This window comes from Clinocottus analis, unplaced genomic scaffold, assembly GCF_023055335.1.
Source record: "Clinocottus analis isolate CAN_PGR_092001 unplaced genomic scaffold, fCliAna1.0.p SCAF_1, whole genome shotgun sequence".
Taxonomy (NCBI): domain Eukaryota; kingdom Metazoa; phylum Chordata; class Actinopteri; order Perciformes; family Cottidae; genus Clinocottus; species Clinocottus analis.
The window spans coordinates 16,168,851-16,187,803 of record NW_027175820.1 but is presented as its reverse complement, the minus strand read 5'-3'; the positions used below and the strand labels follow the sequence as shown (position 1 = coordinate 16,187,803).

Genomic DNA, 18,953 nt, shown 5'->3' with positions numbered 1-18,953 from the left:
TCGCGGCTCTGGTCTTAACTAATAACCAATAAGGTTACAGTTACCAACCGTCCTCGCAGTGATATAAACAGCAACACAGACTTTTCTTCCTTTGAAGATCCTCTGGGTCTTCCTTCTGCAGTTATTTGCTTCCCCTTCGGATCCAAAACAGTCTATTGTTTGACCAGCAAATGTGTAACTGTTATTAGATTTCTTAAAGCATTAATGTTGTGCGTCGCCTTTCATACAAACTGAATCGTATGAGATTTCATGGTGACTTCAGGGCCATAGCACAGGAAGCCCTGAGGTGCCTATGGCCCTCGTCTAAGAGACCTCAGTGTTGAGTTCGAACCAAAAATCACAACTAGGTGAGATTCAACATCTGTGGGATTTGGTATGATTTAAAACAAATCAGGATGTTGAACTGCCATGTAGGCCCAACATCTCTTTGTTCTAACCACATGGTGAAGGCACACACACACACGGTGAAGGCACCCCGTTGCCCTAACATGGTGAGGGCAACAGGGTGCACACAAAAGTGAAAGTGGACATACCGGGTGCACACACCACACCAAGCATATGCATACGCACAGACGAAAACACACACAACCATATCCCAAAGTATTTTGCTAGCCAAAATAAACAGGCTTTTCTGCTGGGGGTGCTTCCAGCCGTTGTGCTTCTCTTTGTGATAAATGGTTTCACTCTCTCCCCTGTGTGTCTTTGAAGAGCCAGCTTGTATGAAATGCAAAACCAGCCAACGCTCCTCAACTCAACGCATGGTTATTGCTAAGCCGCACTATCTAGGGCCTATGGTTGTGCGTGTGAGTGTGAGCATGTGTCTGTAACCTTGTCTGTGAAATGTGCGTGAGAGTTTCTGTTTCTGTTTTTGTATATGTGAGCGGGAGAGTGCCTGGATGCCGCTGTGTGTTCGTACACTTTTGTTTTTGCATAATTGTATGTATTGTATGATAGTAAGAATTTTCTTGCATGTGCACACGTGTGTGTGTGTGTGTGTGTGTGAGTGCTTGTGTGTGGGTGTAAGTGCTTGTGTGTGTGTGTATTTGTGCATGTGTGTGTGCGCACATGCTTGCGTGCATACCATGAAGGACTAAGCTGGTATTAAATTCTCTAATTCAATGCCAAGTTGATTAAAACAAACTGCTGCAGCCCTGTGTATTTTTCACACTCCATCTTACAAGACCCACTTTCTTTTTTTTCTTTCCTTGTTTGTTTGGTTGCTCCCACAGGTATTTTTCAGAAATGAGATTTGATTATGGCAATTTATTACCGCCAAGCTGATACTTTGAGTCGAGCAATGGCAGGCAGGTTACAGAAGGACGGAATTGAAATGTGTGCACACAGACAAAGATACACACATGCAGACACACTCGCACATTCGTAACAAGGTGCCAGAGTGCAGTGTGTACATAATAGTGTTTGAAATGGTGATGCATGAGCCTGTTAACCAGCTGGCTACTGGTAAAGGAGTTGGGCCATGTTCCGAAAACACACACTCATATGCAAGCGTTTCACAGGCGCACGCCCCAACACAAATTACCTCCTATCTTCTAACACTCTTCTTGATTTTGTTCTTTTTTTTCTTCTCTTTTCTCTAATTTTCTCAGTTGTTTCCATTGTTTTGTTTCTTGAAACTCGTGTTTGAATGTCACCAGACTTGCTGCAAAAACAGCATTCGTAATTGCCAACTTGTTCAGCTCAATGTCTAAAGTATAAATAGAAAACATAATAATGGTTTATAATGAGTATGGAATTCCTTATAAACTGTTTAGCTTTATTGGGAGGAAAAAAATCACAAAGTACAATATATCACAGCATTGTTAGAGTTGTAAGCATTATTCTGTCAGCCTGCATATTTACCACCAGCACACTCAGACATGCATACACACACGTATGCACACACAGACATATCTTCATTGCACTATTATGGAATATGATCTATGGAGAGGAATACATTCATATCTATAAAATCATTAAAGTGGGCCGACCAGGGGAAATGCCAAGTGTCTGGTACACACTGAGTAGGACACACACACAGACAAGCACGCACTCGTGTGCACTAACACAGATGTACAGATATGCTCTCATGAATGTATGTGCACACACACATTTTCACACACCCACATATGAACACACACTCCCTCATAAACGGCTGTGGTGACTGCGTTGCCCCCAGGCATCCATTTAGGGACAGATTGCCTGTCATGGAATACTTATGGCATATTCAAATAAGCCCTGCTCGCTCACACTGCATATCATAGTTTAACTAGCCTTACAGCCGAGCACTGCTGCTGTCGCCACAAAACCTCCCACACAGTATGATCAGTTTGGGTGTTTGTTATTATACAATTATTATAAACAGAACAAACATGATTTAAGAAACAATTTGCTTCAATCTTGCAATGATGAGAAAAGCTGATAAGTAAATGAATAAAGAGTGAAAGTGTTAATCAGTTATTTTCATGTTCTTCAGTGCTCTTTCCCGCATTTAAAATGTTGAGTGACATTTATTGTAAAGTATGGAAGGCCTAGGATGTTCAAAAGTTGCACATGTGTATATATATATATATATATATATATATATATATATATATATATATATATATATATATATATATATACATATGAATAAATCCAAAAAGATAATTTGGCAATAAGCAGCATTACATTGTTCTTCTTTAAGTACTATAAAAGCCAACTTAACTCACCTTTTCTTCTTTTAACACCAGATGGTAATTCAGTATTATTTTTATGTTCCTCTCTCCATTTCCTCTTTTTTTCCCCTCCATCTTTTTCTTGTAGTTCCTTAATTTATTTATTTTCTCGCTCAGTGAAATTAAGTGTTTGGCCTTAGGTGAGTGATCCATCATATGTAGAGGGCCTGGCCCTAATGATGGCAGTTTTATACACTCGCCCACCATTTTTCGCTCCCTCTCCCTCTCACTCACACACATACAGGCCTGCAAACAGAGAGAGGTTGTTATGTAGTTGGTGAACAAGCAAGCATCAATTGACTTTTTGTATTTCGATATCCCTTCTGGTTCTCCCCGTAGGTCTCATTCTGTCCGTTCCTACACAGTTCTGTAAATGCCTTCTCTCTCTGTCTCATGCTTTCTTTCCAGGTCTTCCTTGTGACCGCTGTGAGTTTGGTTATTGGAACCTGTCCCACCCAGATGGCTGCGTCCCATGTGACTGTGACCCCCTCGGTTCCCTCAGCCCATTTTGTGAGCCTAAGGGGGGGCAGTGTGAGTGTAAGCCCGGGGTGGGGGGACAGCGCTGTGACTCTTGTGGCAGGGGTTCGTATGGTTTAAGACTGGAGGGATCCTGCGCCCCCTGCAACTGCTCACAAGAAGGGACAGTACCTGGGACAGAATGTGATCCTCACACAGGACATTGTGTGTGTAAGGCAAGTTGGCAAACATACATTTTATTATTACATTTTGGATTATTACAACAATGGAGAACTTTGCTATTATGGAAAAAGTAGAGACTGACCCTCGCCTTCAGCTTGCAATGGCACGAAAGGCCACTGGCCAATGAATAGCGGTTACATTCTGAAAAAATATATGATGACAATATGAATTTGTAGGGCTAAAAGCAGGAACATTCATAAGCTATTCAAAACATTTTAAAACAATTATACATTTTTGGAGTGAAATAAAAAATTGAAGCCACTTAAGAAATGTGTTATTGGTTTTTAAGCAGGAGAAAACAGAAAATAATTGTAGTACATACACTAAAGAAGTGGTCTGATGCAGCTTTTGACCATTATTTGCAATCTAAAACTAAATACCCCTCTGTAATTGTTTTGTGTGGTGACGCTTTTCTCACCTATCTCTTTTGAATTAATTTTGCCATTATCTGAATTATCCACCCCCATGTTTGATCCACACAGCTGTCTGACTTTGTAAATCCATGATCAGGTTGTATTAAACACAGTCAGACGGTCAACATTCATTAAGTGACTCACCAGTTCAATACCTTTTTGGAGATTCTCATCTAGGCTGCCTTGGGGGTTCTTACACTATACACACCTCTTTCTGCCGTCCCTTCTTTTTTAGGAACATGTGGAAGGCCTTCACTGTGACTCTTGTCATCATGGTTATCACACCCTGGAGCAGCGGAACTCCCTGGGCTGTCTGCCGTGTGCGTGTGACTTCCACGGCACCGTGCCAGAGGGTGTATGTGATATGTGGACCGGACAATGCCCATGCAGAGAAGGGGTGGAGGGAGCACGGTGTACCAACTGTGCCCAAAGCTACTACAACAGGAGCTTGCACATACAGAGTAAGAGAAGTTACATCCAAGTTTAGTACGGGTCTTTTAGTTGAGGTCAACACTGTTTAAACAATATAAGTAGGGTTAGTTGCTCAGTTACTGAAATTTAATTGAAATGGATGTCAGGTCACTGCAGTAATTTCTTTACCTCATGTCAGAACTTTGTGTGTTGCAAAGCTTTTGTGTTGTTAAGTATTGACTGTTTAGTTTTTATTTTCTGCTTCCTAATGATGTTGTTTTGTGTCCTATCAGAGGGGTTGTCCCAGGGCTGCGTCCCATGTACTTGTGAACTTAGAGGAACAGTGGCTGGGTCAGTATGTGACAGCACCACAGGGCAATGTGTTTGTGTCCCTATGCGCTATGGAAAGGACTGCAGTGGCTGCCGACCTGGTGAGTGTGTTCGGAATAATGGATGGATGGATGATATACAGATTGAGACATTTAAAGAGTTATTCTACTGTCAGACTACCTGAAAATAAAAAAGATTCTGAAGAAAATGGTGAAGAACAATGGTTGGTACTCTGTGTGTGTGTGTGTGTGTGTGTGTGTGTGTGTGTGTGTGTGTGTGTGTGTGTGTGTGTGTGCGACTGTGCGTGCGTTGCTTGTGCATTCTGCCAGATCTCCACTTCATGATTGTCCTGTTAGTGCCAGGTCTCAACAACAGCTCCATAGAGGAAAAAGCTTCTTCTCACTTCCTCTCTGATTATTGTGTGTGCATTACCTCATGAGTGTGTGTGTGTGTGTGCGTGTGTGTGTGTGTGTGTGTGTGTGTGTGTGTGTGTGTGTGTGTGTGTGTGTGTGTATTAGTTTGTGTGGTCAGTTTTATGGTTTAAGGGGTGGCAGATGTTGTATTGTGTCAGGAATAGAGAAGGACCAACACCATTGTCAGGTTTACTGTAAGACAAGTGGTGAATGGATATATTGATAGATAGATGTTAAAAAGTGTAACAGAGGACACAGAATAATCTTAATTTTATCACAAATCTACCCAAAAGCAAGTAAGGCAATTTTCAGTACTTCAGTAGGTTACATAGATAGAGTACCTTTCCAATATTTCTTATTCCATTATGTTATTGAATGTGGCCTTCAAGAAATTGCCTTTCCCAATTTCCTAAACTGCCAATTCATGATATGGTAAACAAGCCATTGCAAATTCCTTCTATAAGTGGCTAAATAGAATATCTGATTTGTTTATTAGCTGCTATTAGCGTAGAGGAAAATAAACTGAATTGATTTATACTTTAGTACCTGGAGTGCTTAATTTAACCTCACCCACACTTATTGGCTTTTCGTTACATTTTATTACAAATAAATGGCAGACAACGTCCCCTAATTCTATTTAGGAGGGACTTAAAGTGGTTCACACACATTAGGCAGGATTATTAGGAATATCGAGAAGGCAATATCAAAAGAAGGAGGAAAAGAAGAAAGAAAAAAAAACATTACTTATTATTGTAATGACAGACAAGCAATCAGATTCATAATTTTTTTTGTAATGTTGTCTCTGTCCAGGCTTTTACCTCTCTCCAGATCAGAGTGTGTGTGCGGACTGTGACTGCCATCCAATGGGAGCATCACAGCGTGGTTGTGAGAGCCAGACCGGACAATGTGTGTGTGCCCATCCCTCAGTGGGAGGGCGTCGCTGTGACCAGTGTCATGAGATGTTCTTTGGATTCAACCCTGGCCTGGGCAGGTAAAGTCAATCACACACGGGATGTACAACCAGCATATATGGTGTTCATATGTGTGAGGCTTTTATCCAATAATTGCACCTCCTGAACATACACTACACAAACACACCTACGAGCACACACATCAGCAGGTGCATTCTCTGTAAGGACAGTTTACAGATTAGCTGCCAGACATGACTTACATGAGTTAAGAGCTGCTTTGACCACTCTTGTCTCTACCTGCAGGCTATCTCACACATGCAGTGCCACACACAACTTAAAACAAGCATGCCCAAATGTAATTGTCCACGTTACATCCTGTGCGGTACACGGACGCACACACACACGTACATTCTGCTCAACAGGGTGTTTTAGCAGATAGATTTGACTAGTGTTCCACTGTGTGTGTGTGTGTGTGGGAGGGGGACGGGGGGGGGGGGGGGGGTTGTGTGTGTGTTAGCTGACCTTGCCTGATAGCCGTATTCCCCTGTTCAGGCTGTGACTGAGATCTCCTCACAGCAGAGATGGATGGGAAGATGGAGGGGGTAAAAACAATGAAGAGTTTACTTTACAAAGAGGCTGGGGAAGGAGGCACTGGGAAGAAAATAGGAGAGGATAAAAAGGGATGGGAATGTCCTTACGTGGGAAGATAGTCACAATGATGAAGAAAAGCAGAGAAAACCAGAATGGTAGGAAAAGATGCTCAGAGACAAAGATATACCAAGGCATGCATTAACGAAGCCTATGCCTGACTTACTGGCCTCATGGTACAACATTCTCTTATATTTTCTCAACGTTTTTTCTTTAGAGAAAAAAAAGAAAACTTAACTCCAGATGCAGGTTCTTAGCCATTCAAATCTGCTGGTACCTGGGTTTGTTGAATTTTAACCTCACTTGATCATAAATTGGAGGTGTGTGGCAGATTGTTTATCGTTAGCATTGGGAACGCCCCCGTACACTTGATACACTATACAAGGGCAAGTGTTGTGCCTTTTGGAAATATGATACATCTCCAATAATTAGAGAGATGCCATCAATGAAAGGCTGTGAAATTGAGATACTGAGATAATAAACTTGAACATGAGTCTGAGTACTGATGTTACCGTTTTTCTCTCTCTCTCTCTCTCTCTCTCTCTCTCTCTCTCTCTCTCTCTCTCTCTCTCTCTCTCTCTCTTTCTCTCTCTCTCTCTCTCTTTCTCTCTCTCTCTCTCTCTCTCTCTCTCTCTCTCTCTCTCTCTCTCTCTCTCTCTCTCTCTCTCTGTCTCTCTCTCTCTCTCTCTCTCTCTCTCTCGTTTTCTTTCATTCCGCTGAAAAAATGACAAATAAAGTCTTGGGTTATTACTGCTGAATGCTTTACTTGTGACCAGAGTCGCTCCATAATACTTCATCTAAATATCATCAAGTAATTTATTCTTCCCCTTCAATCAATAGGCTTTACACAAATGGATTTACACACACATACAAATTGATGTGTGAGCAGTTGGCTGGTGTTGTAGTCCTGTGTTTCTATGTGTATCCATGGAGAACCAGGTCAGAGAAATGCTGACCGCTGTTAACTTCATCACATGGAAATATGATGATAAGTCTGTCTGGAGGGATTAGATATTGGAACATACACACATTCACTTACACACATAATTTTATTACAAGGGATTACATATGTAATATTCTAATACTCTAAAATCTACAGTAACTTAAAATGTTGTCTATTGGCACCTAGACATCTTTGAAAGTCATTTAAAGTTAATAAATGACTCAATATCATTGTGAAAATTTTATGTTATTTTGTACACAAAATTTCCCTGCATATCACTGATAAGTGCTGGTGTGAATAAGCTGTATCTCACTTAATACATACAAATGACTCTTTCACACACATATTGTACATTAAGGCTGTTGAAAAAGGAGGGAATGGGTGTGATGTTGGTGTTTTGGTTCTCCTTGGGAATGGAGTGAAGGTCGAGTCACAATGGCATTTGTGTGTATGCGTGTGTGTGTGTGTGTGTGTGGGTGTGTGTGTTTGAGCACCAGTTGACAGGACAAATTTGCAGCTCCTTAAGAGGCTGTGGCTTTTCACACAGCAATAAAGGAGGTGTAGCAGTGTTGGTGTAAGAAAGAAAAACACAAATGGTGTGTGTGTGTGTGTGTGTGTGTGTGTGTGTGCGTGACATGGCAATAGGGTTTATACAGTGTTACTCTCTATGTGAGTGCAATGTGTATATGTGAGTATGAGCCAAACATCTTCCAACAAGCACATGTGACCATGTGTGCATTTTGTGTATGTTTGTGTGTGCATGTGAGTGTGTGTAAAGGTGTGATGTGGCTGGCCGGATGATCACCCACTGCCCAGCCCCAGTGAGGTTAACACCACACTGGTGACCCAGACACATACACTGTCAGACACACACACACACACACACACACACACACACACACACACACACACACACACACACACACACACACACACACACACACACACACACACATAGATTTTGACAACTCTGAGGGGGAATGCATTTTCTGTGAAGTTAGTTTCACAGCTAGAGCATGATTGTGGGTGGGATAGGTGATAGTGAGGGTCTCCCTCACAGTGTAAAGGTGAAGACCCAACACCTTCCAGACACACATAACAAGTCACAAGTTTTATTTGAACATTTTGCACCCTAATGCAGAGAAGATACATTTCAAAATGCATTTACTGTATGAACTTTACACAGTCAAACAATTTGTCAATGACATCATCTGTGTGGTGATTGACTTAATACTATTACTACTGATACACACACAAACACACATCTATATGTGTAATCTAAGCTATTTAAAATATAATTTATTACCAAACTTTTTAACTGTACTGAGCATCTTCATAATATTCATAATATTTTTATTTTCTTGAACAGATGCCAGCCTTGTGCATGTGACCCAATGGGCAGTGTCAATGGTTCATGTCATCCAGACTCTGGGGTGTGTGTGTGTAAGCTGCTGGTAACTGGAGACAAGTGTGATATATGTCAACCTGGAGCGAGTCATTTCGACCCTGAGAGCCACTTTGGCTGCAGTAAAGGTCTGTTTTACATGTAAACTACACAACACACACACACACACACACACACACACACACACACACACACACACACACACACACACACACACACACACACTCTGTCTCTCTCTCTCTCTCTCTCTCTCTCTCTCTCTCTCTCTCTCTCTCTCTCTCTCTCTCTCTCTCTTCTCTCTTTCACACAAACACATAGTAGCAAATCCACAAACACTGACCTAAAGACTAACTGTTTCCCCCCGATTTCCAATCTTTGCACTAAGCTACTGGAAGCTATAGCTGCTGACTCAGCTTCATATTTATCATACACACATGACCGTGTAATCAATCTTCTCATCTAACGCTCGGCAGGAAAAGAGCTTAGGTGAATTGTTGGATAATTCCTAAAGCATAAGCAAAGATTCAGTGCAATGATGTAAAAAATAATTATATGCTGTCTAATGTGGGGGCTGGTAAAACATTTATAAAAAAGCAACATGCTCTAATTTTAAACCACTGGCTCCTGTAAAATGACATAATTGAATCTGTTTAACCATCATTGTTCATCTCTTTTACTATTTCTGTCTCTGTCTGTGCAGCACCCTCCCAACAACCTCCACCAGCAGGTTTTGCTCTCAGTTATTCCTCCATTCGTCTCTCTTGGCATCCGCCTGACTCCCCAAACTCAAACAGACTCAACTACACACTTGTCAGGGATGGACAGTCAGTGCATAGCGTCCAGAGTCACTATCCTTTCAGTAGGTATCAACACAGGTTCAATCTATTTTTTTCCATTTCTAAATACACATGAAACTCATTTCTCACTTCTCTCCAATCTCCTCCCTACCCTGTTTTCTTTCAGGCCCTGAATCATTTGAAGACACCGTTTTGTTTCCCTATTCAAACTACTCTTACTGGCTCGTAACAGCTAGTGTGGCCGGTGAGACAATAAGTGCATCAGCCTCGTTCCAAACGTTGGCTGCACCGCCAGAAGTAGAACAGCTCCTTTTAAACAGTGTAGGACGACCCGGTCCAACCACTGCTAGCTTTGACTGGAGCATGCCACGAAATGATACAGGCCCAGTAGAAAGGTAAATACGAAGAGCAAGGAGCAGAGGGTTTAGAGGCAGAGGACCTGGGACTAAAGTCAAAATTATGATTTAATAATATGTAGTCCAACCTGTGGGTCTTCAAAGTGAGAAACAATTTCCAGTTATTCTACATGGCTTCTAACTGAAGCTGACCGCCGACAAGATTGTAATAATCAATGTTAATCATTTACCATTAGAGCATTAGATTTAGAAAGCTTCAGTTAGGTTGAATGTGTTGATAATTTAAGGAGAAACGAGAAATGGAGAACATCAGAAATAAAGAACAACCAAGTAAAGGACTATTTGATGCAGGAGGAAAAAATGGTGGGAAAAAATGGGGATAAGTAGGAAAGGAAATTATTGTAGGTTACTAAGTGAGGTTGTGGTAAATAGGAAGAAATAGAGGATTGACATGAATGAAAAGGATTCGTCAAGTTTGAAGGTAAAGAGAGAAATGTGGAAAGTTTGAAAACAGGATGGGTCGATTAGCACTTCCAATTATTTATATATTTTTAAGATTATTTTGGGGGCATTTTTGCTTATAATGTATGACTGAGAGACAGTAAATGGGAAAGCGGGGGGTTACCTGCCACAATAGCCAGGACCTCTGAATTGCTGCCTCCTATTCAAACCATCGACAGTAATATGGTACACGTCTTAGCCTCTCGGCCCCTGTGACATCCCAGCACTAGTTTATAAGTGACCCACACTGTAAAAAATCGTTCCAGTGATAGCTAGAGATAGAAAAATGAAGATAAGAGGATTTGATCATCACATCTCTCACAGGTTTGTCCTATCATCAATGGAGCCGAGTGGAGCAGAGCCTGTCATTCACTACACGGGCCTATCTACAGAGGCTGTGGCAAGCGGTCTAAAGCCCTTCACCCAATACACTGTAACACTGGAGGTATGTAGGGCAAACAGATGCGTGTATTTAAATTTGTATTTTTTGTATTATTATATAAATGTGAAACAACTGTATATTCAGACTGATTCAACGAGTATGCTTGCACCACACAACATATGCACATTATAAGCATTAAGAGCCTACAAGATGTAAATGACAAAATCCTAACCTTGTCTACAGGCATGCTCCTCTGGTGGGTGCACTTCTACCCCACCATTGTCTTTTCTGACAGCCTCTGCCCCCCCACAACATCAACCCCCACCCAGTGTCACTGCTACGGGACCTCATACACTGCATGCTTCCTGGGAGCCCCCCAGTCAGCCAAATGGTAGGACCCCAGACCTACACATGCATACTACACAACCCATGTAAAAACATTCAAAAACACAAACTGTACACACATCCATGGGGTAAAAATGCACATGTTGTTACTAGAAGTATATGACAACTACACATCATAACAAACACAGTATGAGTGTTCATTTTTAGAATGAATAATACAGTAAAATAATCACACACACACACACACACACACACACACACACACTAACATAAAACACTTGCCTAGTAGCGTGGCTCTTAGGCTTGCGTCACTGAAAAAGTATGAAAAGCAACAAACACAACACAAACACAGAAATACACACTGAACTGGAACTGACTTTGCTAAATCCAGAGAGCTTTGTAATGGCTCTAAGGCTCAATGTCATACAAAGCCCTGTAACCTGGGTTTTTCTCTCTGTTTGTGTCTCTCCTTTTTTTCTCTCTGTTAATCTTTTCCTTTCCCACTGTTATTCTAAGTCTTGTTATATGGGGTATATATCTCTGTGCCTCCTACCTCCATTTGGTATGCCATTAATTTGTTGTTTACAGAATGGTTGATATAGCTTTCAACTGGACACTACTTTAATTTCAGTCCTCACTTGTACACCTCCAGCTTTTTTGATCTGTTTTTTTTCCTTGGCAAACCCTGTCATTTTTCTTGAATCAGCTGGGGTAGTCTCAACTATTATCATGGTTATTTCTAGCAATTGAGAAAATGAAGGGTTGAATGATCCTTTTGATGCATGTGGCCATATGTGAAAATAAAGAAAAACTGAAGAAGAGATTGGTTGGAAGTGATCAATTTAAATCGAACGCAACGGTGCATTTTTTGTTAAATGAGGGTAAAAGCACAGTGTTGGCCTGGTTAGCATTATTGCCTTGACCTTCTTCTTTGTGATTTGCAATTGTAGATTCTCTTGATGGTAGTGCATTTGTATTTTTTTTGTCATGTCATCTGCTTTCAGCTTTTTATTGTTATCTCTTCTGGACTTTTCTCCATGATTTTGACAGGGTATAGATTGCTTTTGCAATTTAATTCAGGAAATACAATCTAATTAACAGACATCAAAGATAGAAAACAATATCACTACTGCTGTAAGGAATATAATATTGTCAGTGGATGCTGATGTCGTGGACCTAAAGAGGGACAGATATAAAGACAGAAATACTAAGATAACACATTTGATATATTCATTAGAAAAAGGAGAAATTGTCAATAGTTCAGACAAGTCTCCAGGATGTATTCACAGATTATTTTTGGATCCTAAAGGTAGATTACAGCAGGCCGCAACTTTATGAAGCCAAATCCAGGGCAAATGTTTTGTTCATTTGAAAAAAAAGATTTGAACCTGAAAAATCGGCACCACCACCAACTTTCCCTTCCACTCTTGTCTTCGCTATGTGTCCTTGGCGTCTCAACCACAGCCTCACGAATGGGTAGTGAAGTTTACAGCAAACAGATTTGTTTATACTCTTAAAAAATAATGTTACAGAGGCTCAGCATAACTCAGAGGCTCATGCAAAAATAATAAACCAATTAATTTAAAACCAGCTCATCTCGCACACCGGACAGCATCACAGGGACACGCTGTGTTCACAGTGGTGTGCGAAACATCAGATATTATAGTGTAGTTTTTGAACGGCACAACCTGGCATAGTTTATTGCTCTTATACCGCCATGCATGCCGAGTATGGCCTAAAACAGCTTGCTAAATATAAAGTAACTGTGTCACTGTTGTCAATTTTGTTTGCTGCCAATCCCGTGAAAATATAGTGAGTCATAGTTATCGTGGTTACCGACCTTAAGGCAACGTGGTTGAGGTCAATCCGCAGCCTTCTTTGTTATACTGTCACTCATGAAACCACACCCTGCAGTTAAAACCATGCCCCCCCACACCAGATTTGGGAAAAAACCTGACAAAAAAAGAATGAAAGTTGAAAATATAAAATCTGTTACTGAAAACTGAAAAAATATATTTAAAAAAAAAACATCAGAACTGAATCAAAATTATATATTATTTTGTTTATAATACATTGTTGAATTTTTCAAAGTTCAACAACAAAACTTAATTTTTCAGGTTCAAATCATCTTTTCAAATTAACTAAATATTCCTATTTATTTTATATTTCCCTAATTTGGCTCCAAACAACTTCAAATTCTGAAGTTGCGTTGGACGACAACAAAAAACTCTAAGAGAAAATGACCCTACGTCTCACTTGATTTATAACCTCATTAAACATTGTAAACATGAGTTCGTGGTCGCAATCGTTAGTTTCAAGTCTTCTTCAATTCCGCGTGATGTTCATTTCGTAAAAATAAATAGTAAAGCAGGGTATGCTCTAGGGTGTGGCCACCTTGTGATTGACAGGTTGTTACCATGACGTTGTTCGGTTTGGGTGTTGTCCACATTTAGTCTAACAACTATGGATCTTTCACAATGTGTTTCACTTCTTATATTCAGCCTGTGGAACTATAAGTATTCAAATAAACTAATGAACTAATCTATATGCACTTTATTGATATCAGAGTAGTGAAAAAAAAAGGAATAGAGAGTGAAGGGTAAAGAGAGGTTTCACGTTAAGCTTCTCCATAGTATTTCATTTGTATTTTATACTTATAGCAGCATTTGAGCACTCATCTATTCCATAGTGGGTCTGTAAGTCTCTTATTGTGTTTTGGTCCTGCCTGCTTTATCCTCATCCTAAACCAGCTCTGTCATTTTATTATTAACAAGTGGAATAGAGCATGAGCGATTAGGACAATAGTGTGGTTTCCACCAGAGAGCTACACAGGACTAGCCAGGACTTAGTCATTATCAGCCTGTTTTCTACTACAGGGCCAAACACTGGCCAGAGCTTGCTCATTATTTGTGATGTTCGATTTTTCGCAAAACAACATCACTGTATTAAAAACAATTTACATCCTGTTGCCAATAGGGATGAGAATTACGCAAAGCTACAGCTTCTAACACACACTTGATGCGTTGATTCTTTTATCACAAACAGGCTGAATTGGCACTTTAAATTCAATAAAAAAGAGTTGTTAGGATAAAAAAAGAAAACTGATGTAATGTTTCCCAAACAATTCCTGTAGCTGCAGCTATCGTTTCCCTTATTTGATTTTAGAAATATCTGTTTCGTGTTTAGTGTTGTTGTAGTCATCAATACTAATCTTTTTTTTCCTATTTTGCTTTCTGTACAGGTGTTATCACAAGGTACGAAGTTTTTCTTCGTGGGCCAATAGAGTCACAGAATTCTTCAAGTCCTGCTGTTGAGAAGCGAGTGTTTCTCAGTGCTGGTTGGCTGGATCCAAGTGTTTCCCCAGAAGTACAGCTTTTCAATGGGAGCTCAATCCCACCCCCTGAGAGCAGCACCGTTGTAGGAGATCTTCAGGCATTTTCCACCTATCAGATGAGAGTTGTGAGCATCAATATGGCAGGAAGTGTCACCTCCGGGTGGGCCACAGCACGTACCATGGAGGGAGGTTTGTATAGCTCATAATCCTAGTTAAATTTAGCTTACATGGACTTTTTAGTTATTCAGTCATGGTTCGTATCAAATCAATAGTCAATAAAAAAGCAATTTACTTCTAAATTTTTTGTGTAAGATGATATTTATGGAGGTTAATATTTTAATTAAGCTTTAAGTGGGTATTACACATCAGACAAAGTTAGATGACTTTAAATAGAAGTTATAATCTGAATGGCCAACAGAATGGCTTGTGAATGCTGCGGTTGACCTTCCCAACAGAAGAATGTAGCATAAATTAAGGTAAAAAAAAAGTCTATATCTGTGTAATATAATCAAGTGATGTTTTGGTGAAAAAAAGTTCACCAGATGATGATGTATGTAGCAAAAAATTAATAGTATTAAATTCAAATTAAACAGGCATTTGTCAAAAGAAATGTAGATAAAAGGAGGAGGGAGGAAATAAAAACGGTGTGTGGGTGAGGGGAATCTCATTAAGCTATTTGAATTTCAAATAGATGATATGGCTCATTAGGACTAAACGATTGCCTCCAACATCACTCTAAGCTATGTGTCTGGATAACAAGCATATGATAACACCATTTTAAATGTGAAGTGTGTGTCGGTGTTTGTGCACGTGCGTGCGCGGTGTCAGAAAGGAAGAATATGATTGTGGTTATGTCTACCATAAATCACATTTCACAGCATATTTCACAGCTAGATGCCATCAACAGCAGAATAAAAGAATCTTTCTTTTTAATCTGTCATGTAATAGTGCCTATCACAACCGTAGAATTATGGAATGCTTAAATCCATTAAATCCACATATTATCCACTAAGTTTCGATTTTAAATATATCTCTTTGTGTCTAAATAAGTGTATTCATTTTAATTATCACACTGTAAAAGGTTCATTTTTACTGTAATAGGTGGTAGTCAATGAAAAACCTCCCCAAAAATATTGAGGAATCAACAACGTTTACATCGCAGAGATCAACAAACTGTCAGATGTTAGTGTCAGGCACATATAATCTAAGGAAAAATGTCTCTTAAGGCTCTTTTAGAAATAGATATCAGCTAACTTGCTAACCTATCGCTAGGTTGACCCGCAAGTCCAGCCTTGTTGCCTAGAATCTATAGATGTATACAGACATTTGGATGCAGTATAACTCTGGATGCATTGAAATAAGGGCTATTTGTGTACTTTTACTAAGATGTTGATATTAACCCCCCAAATAATTGAGGCCTCTTTTTCCCGGTGTGTGTATGGGGAAAAGTATTTTAGGGCCAATGGCATTAATTAATGGACCCTTTAACCTTCTAACCTTTTTTATGTGTTCTCAAAATGTAAAAAAAAAGATTACTATATTTTCTGATTTATTAAATTTTCCAACATTACTTATCGGTTTCTGCAACAGATTTGTGATATCGCTCTTATAAATATGCATGAATTATTTGTTATTGACTAGTTAATTATCATTAACATTAAAGAAGGCTAACTGATGTGTAATATGTGTATATTATACATAACTGTGTGGCCATGTTTTCCAGTCCCAGAGTTGATGGCTCCTCCAGAAGTGTCTGCACTGTCATCCACAAGTCTCAAAGTGTCATGGAGTACAGCTGAGGGTCAAGGGATCATTGCCAGAGGACAGGTCACAGAATTTCGGGTCAACTTGCTCAATGAACAGACCAACAATCCCTACGCTCCTCCGGTTATTAGTCAGGTGATTTACGCACACACTTTCCTTTGCACATAATAAGCAAGACAACTATCTTTAAAACAGTGTTTTTCCCCCCTCTTTTCTCACTTTGTCAGGTCTTACAAAGAGTGGATCCATCGTCAGAGCCTGTTCATTTAGTGAAAGGACTGAAGCCGTACCATTTATACAACTTCACCATTACACTCTGTACAAAGATGGGTTGCATTTCCAGTCTGCCAAGCTCAGGGCGGACCCTACCAGCAGGTAGAACAAACATACATCGATGCTGACAAACAGAAATATAAATAAATGTTATCAGCTTGGTAGAAAATAAGTTTGAAGACATGAAAAACTGGACCATACAGTATCTAGATAGATCATTTCAGCCAGATACAATTATTGAATCATTCAAGTGTCTGGTATTCTCTTCATAACAACTGCAACACAGGCCTCTAACATATTGCACACTCATATGCAAAAGCACACAGTCCGTCATTGGGTACTTGAGCGGCGACAACATTGGTCGTTTTAACCAGAGGGGATATTCATGGCGCGCGGTAGTAAAAACAATTTACTGTTAATTACAAGGAGAAAAATGTGGCGGAGCACACACTTTCTGCTGGCCATGAATCAAACACACAGAGTTATAGAAACACACATGCAGTGTCTCTCTGTCTTAGATTTATAACCATTCTGGAAGTAGAACGAATTAGCTGTGTTTAATGACTGGGACACAAATCTCTGGGACCGAGATGAGCACTAATTGATCAGTGCAGGATGACATAGACACACACGCAATTTTTATTCAACGTCTTTATATGTCCGTTTTTTTTCTGACAGTCTGTTGCTTTTTCACTCTTTCACTCAATCCATCCTTCACTGCTATCTCTTCCTGTCACTTTCACTTAAACACAACATTGCACATGGCAGCAGACAAACATGAATCACTCAGCAATATAAATATTACACACACACATACCCACACACACATCCCCAAACTGGACTCTCCAACATACTTTCCATCTGTTCACTCATGGTCTCTACTCTTGCTGCTCATTTTATGTCTTTTTGGGTTTTGAATTTGTTTTGTTTATCTCTTTAGGTAAATAGACAATGGGTACGCTGAGTGGTTGTGGGGAAAAAAAATGCTTTTATCTATAAATAGTTGCTCAGGGATGTGGGCTTTTGAACGTACTCTAAACAGCTACATCTGTTGCCATAGAGAATATTTTAATTTCACACAATTCTCAAAAAAAGCCCTTCCTTATGTTTATTGTGATGAATGATACTTCATATTGTAATCGGTGGACTTTTTAAATGTATTTTTAATGACTACATCTGTTGACGCACTGAACATGTTTATTTCAACTGATTCCAAAGACTTTGCTTGACTGTAATTCAGTACATTACAATATGGCTTATTGTACCCAGTTGACTTTTTGAATGTATTTTCAACAGCCACATCTGTTGCCACCATTTTGTTTCATCCAATGCCAAAGATGTCCCTTGTTTCAACTATAAGAAATGATAATGGCATATGCCGTTTAGAAGATTTTTTTTATATGCATAGCATGTGCCACTTCATTGGGTGTTGAGCTTCTGTCATAGTTCCACACCTCGTATAACTTTTTTCTCATTCAGTTTTAAATCAGCTTGAGTGTTCACAGAAAAGATATCATATTTTTTAACACATAATCTAATCTCTCAGAAGGCACAAACCCCCTTAAAAAACGTATTAGTATTAAAACAGCAGATGAACGTTAACCATGAGAAAAGTGTTGCTTTCCATTTATTTATTTTTTCTTGCCCATTTTTTATAGAGATATTTTAGTTGTTTAGATACATATCATACATATTTCAAATCTTACTTCACTCCGTTTTGTTGTTGGTTGTTGTATTTTCGTTGACAGACATCAATATATAGGTGTTTTCCTCTTTGGCCCTTGTCCGTAAAAACGTCTGCATGTCCAAAAAGTTGTTATTTTTTGTTTTTAAATAATATTTTACAGAAATACAAAAAAAACATTGTTATGTATAAACCCTGAGTGAAACGGTTTGTGGAGGGAAATTATCCTCACATCTAGTGGTACTCCAAGTAGGAAGTACTTGAGTATGGTACTGATACACTGATAAATCTACCACACATAAGGCTGTGCCATTAAAAACAGCTACCATCTGCTGTAAGTGAGCAGACAACATCTGCGAAACCACTGGAGTTACACCAAAGCACATGACTGAACATTAGTGTGCACACTGAGACAGACGTAACGACACAAGGAAAGTGCTCTCTGTCCATGTGTGTGGATGCATTTGCAATTGTTTCAATGTGAGTGTCTTTACACAAAGTTATCGATCAAGACGTAAAGTGAGTGGCTAATCAGGGACTGATGGTGATGTTTTATGTATCCTACATCCATAAAGGCTTGTTCTACAAGACATACACACAGGGAGACACACACACACACACACACACACA

The 18,953-nt window shown here is 39.6% G+C and overlaps 1 protein-coding gene across 1 annotated transcript in view; it reads left to right on the top strand.

Annotated features, from left to right (window-relative positions):
- Window positions 1–18,953, top strand: part of ush2a (Usher syndrome 2A (autosomal recessive, mild)) — a 196,158-nt gene that overhangs the window by 44,159 nt on the left and 133,046 nt on the right. The window contains exons 16-27 of the mRNA XM_068575666.1: window positions 3,123–3,358; window positions 4,062–4,287; window positions 4,531–4,668; window positions 5,791–5,971; window positions 8,852–9,015; window positions 9,588–9,746; window positions 9,851–10,079; window positions 10,866–10,986; window positions 11,167–11,314; window positions 14,510–14,791; window positions 16,326–16,501; window positions 16,594–16,741. Coding sequence (XP_068431767.1) covers window positions 3,123–3,358; window positions 4,062–4,287; window positions 4,531–4,668; window positions 5,791–5,971; window positions 8,852–9,015; window positions 9,588–9,746; window positions 9,851–10,079; window positions 10,866–10,986; window positions 11,167–11,314; window positions 14,510–14,791; window positions 16,326–16,501; window positions 16,594–16,741 — 2,208 coding nt within the window. The remainder of the gene's footprint in view (window positions 1–3,122; window positions 3,359–4,061; window positions 4,288–4,530; window positions 4,669–5,790; window positions 5,972–8,851; window positions 9,016–9,587; window positions 9,747–9,850; window positions 10,080–10,865; window positions 10,987–11,166; window positions 11,315–14,509; window positions 14,792–16,325; window positions 16,502–16,593; window positions 16,742–18,953) is intronic.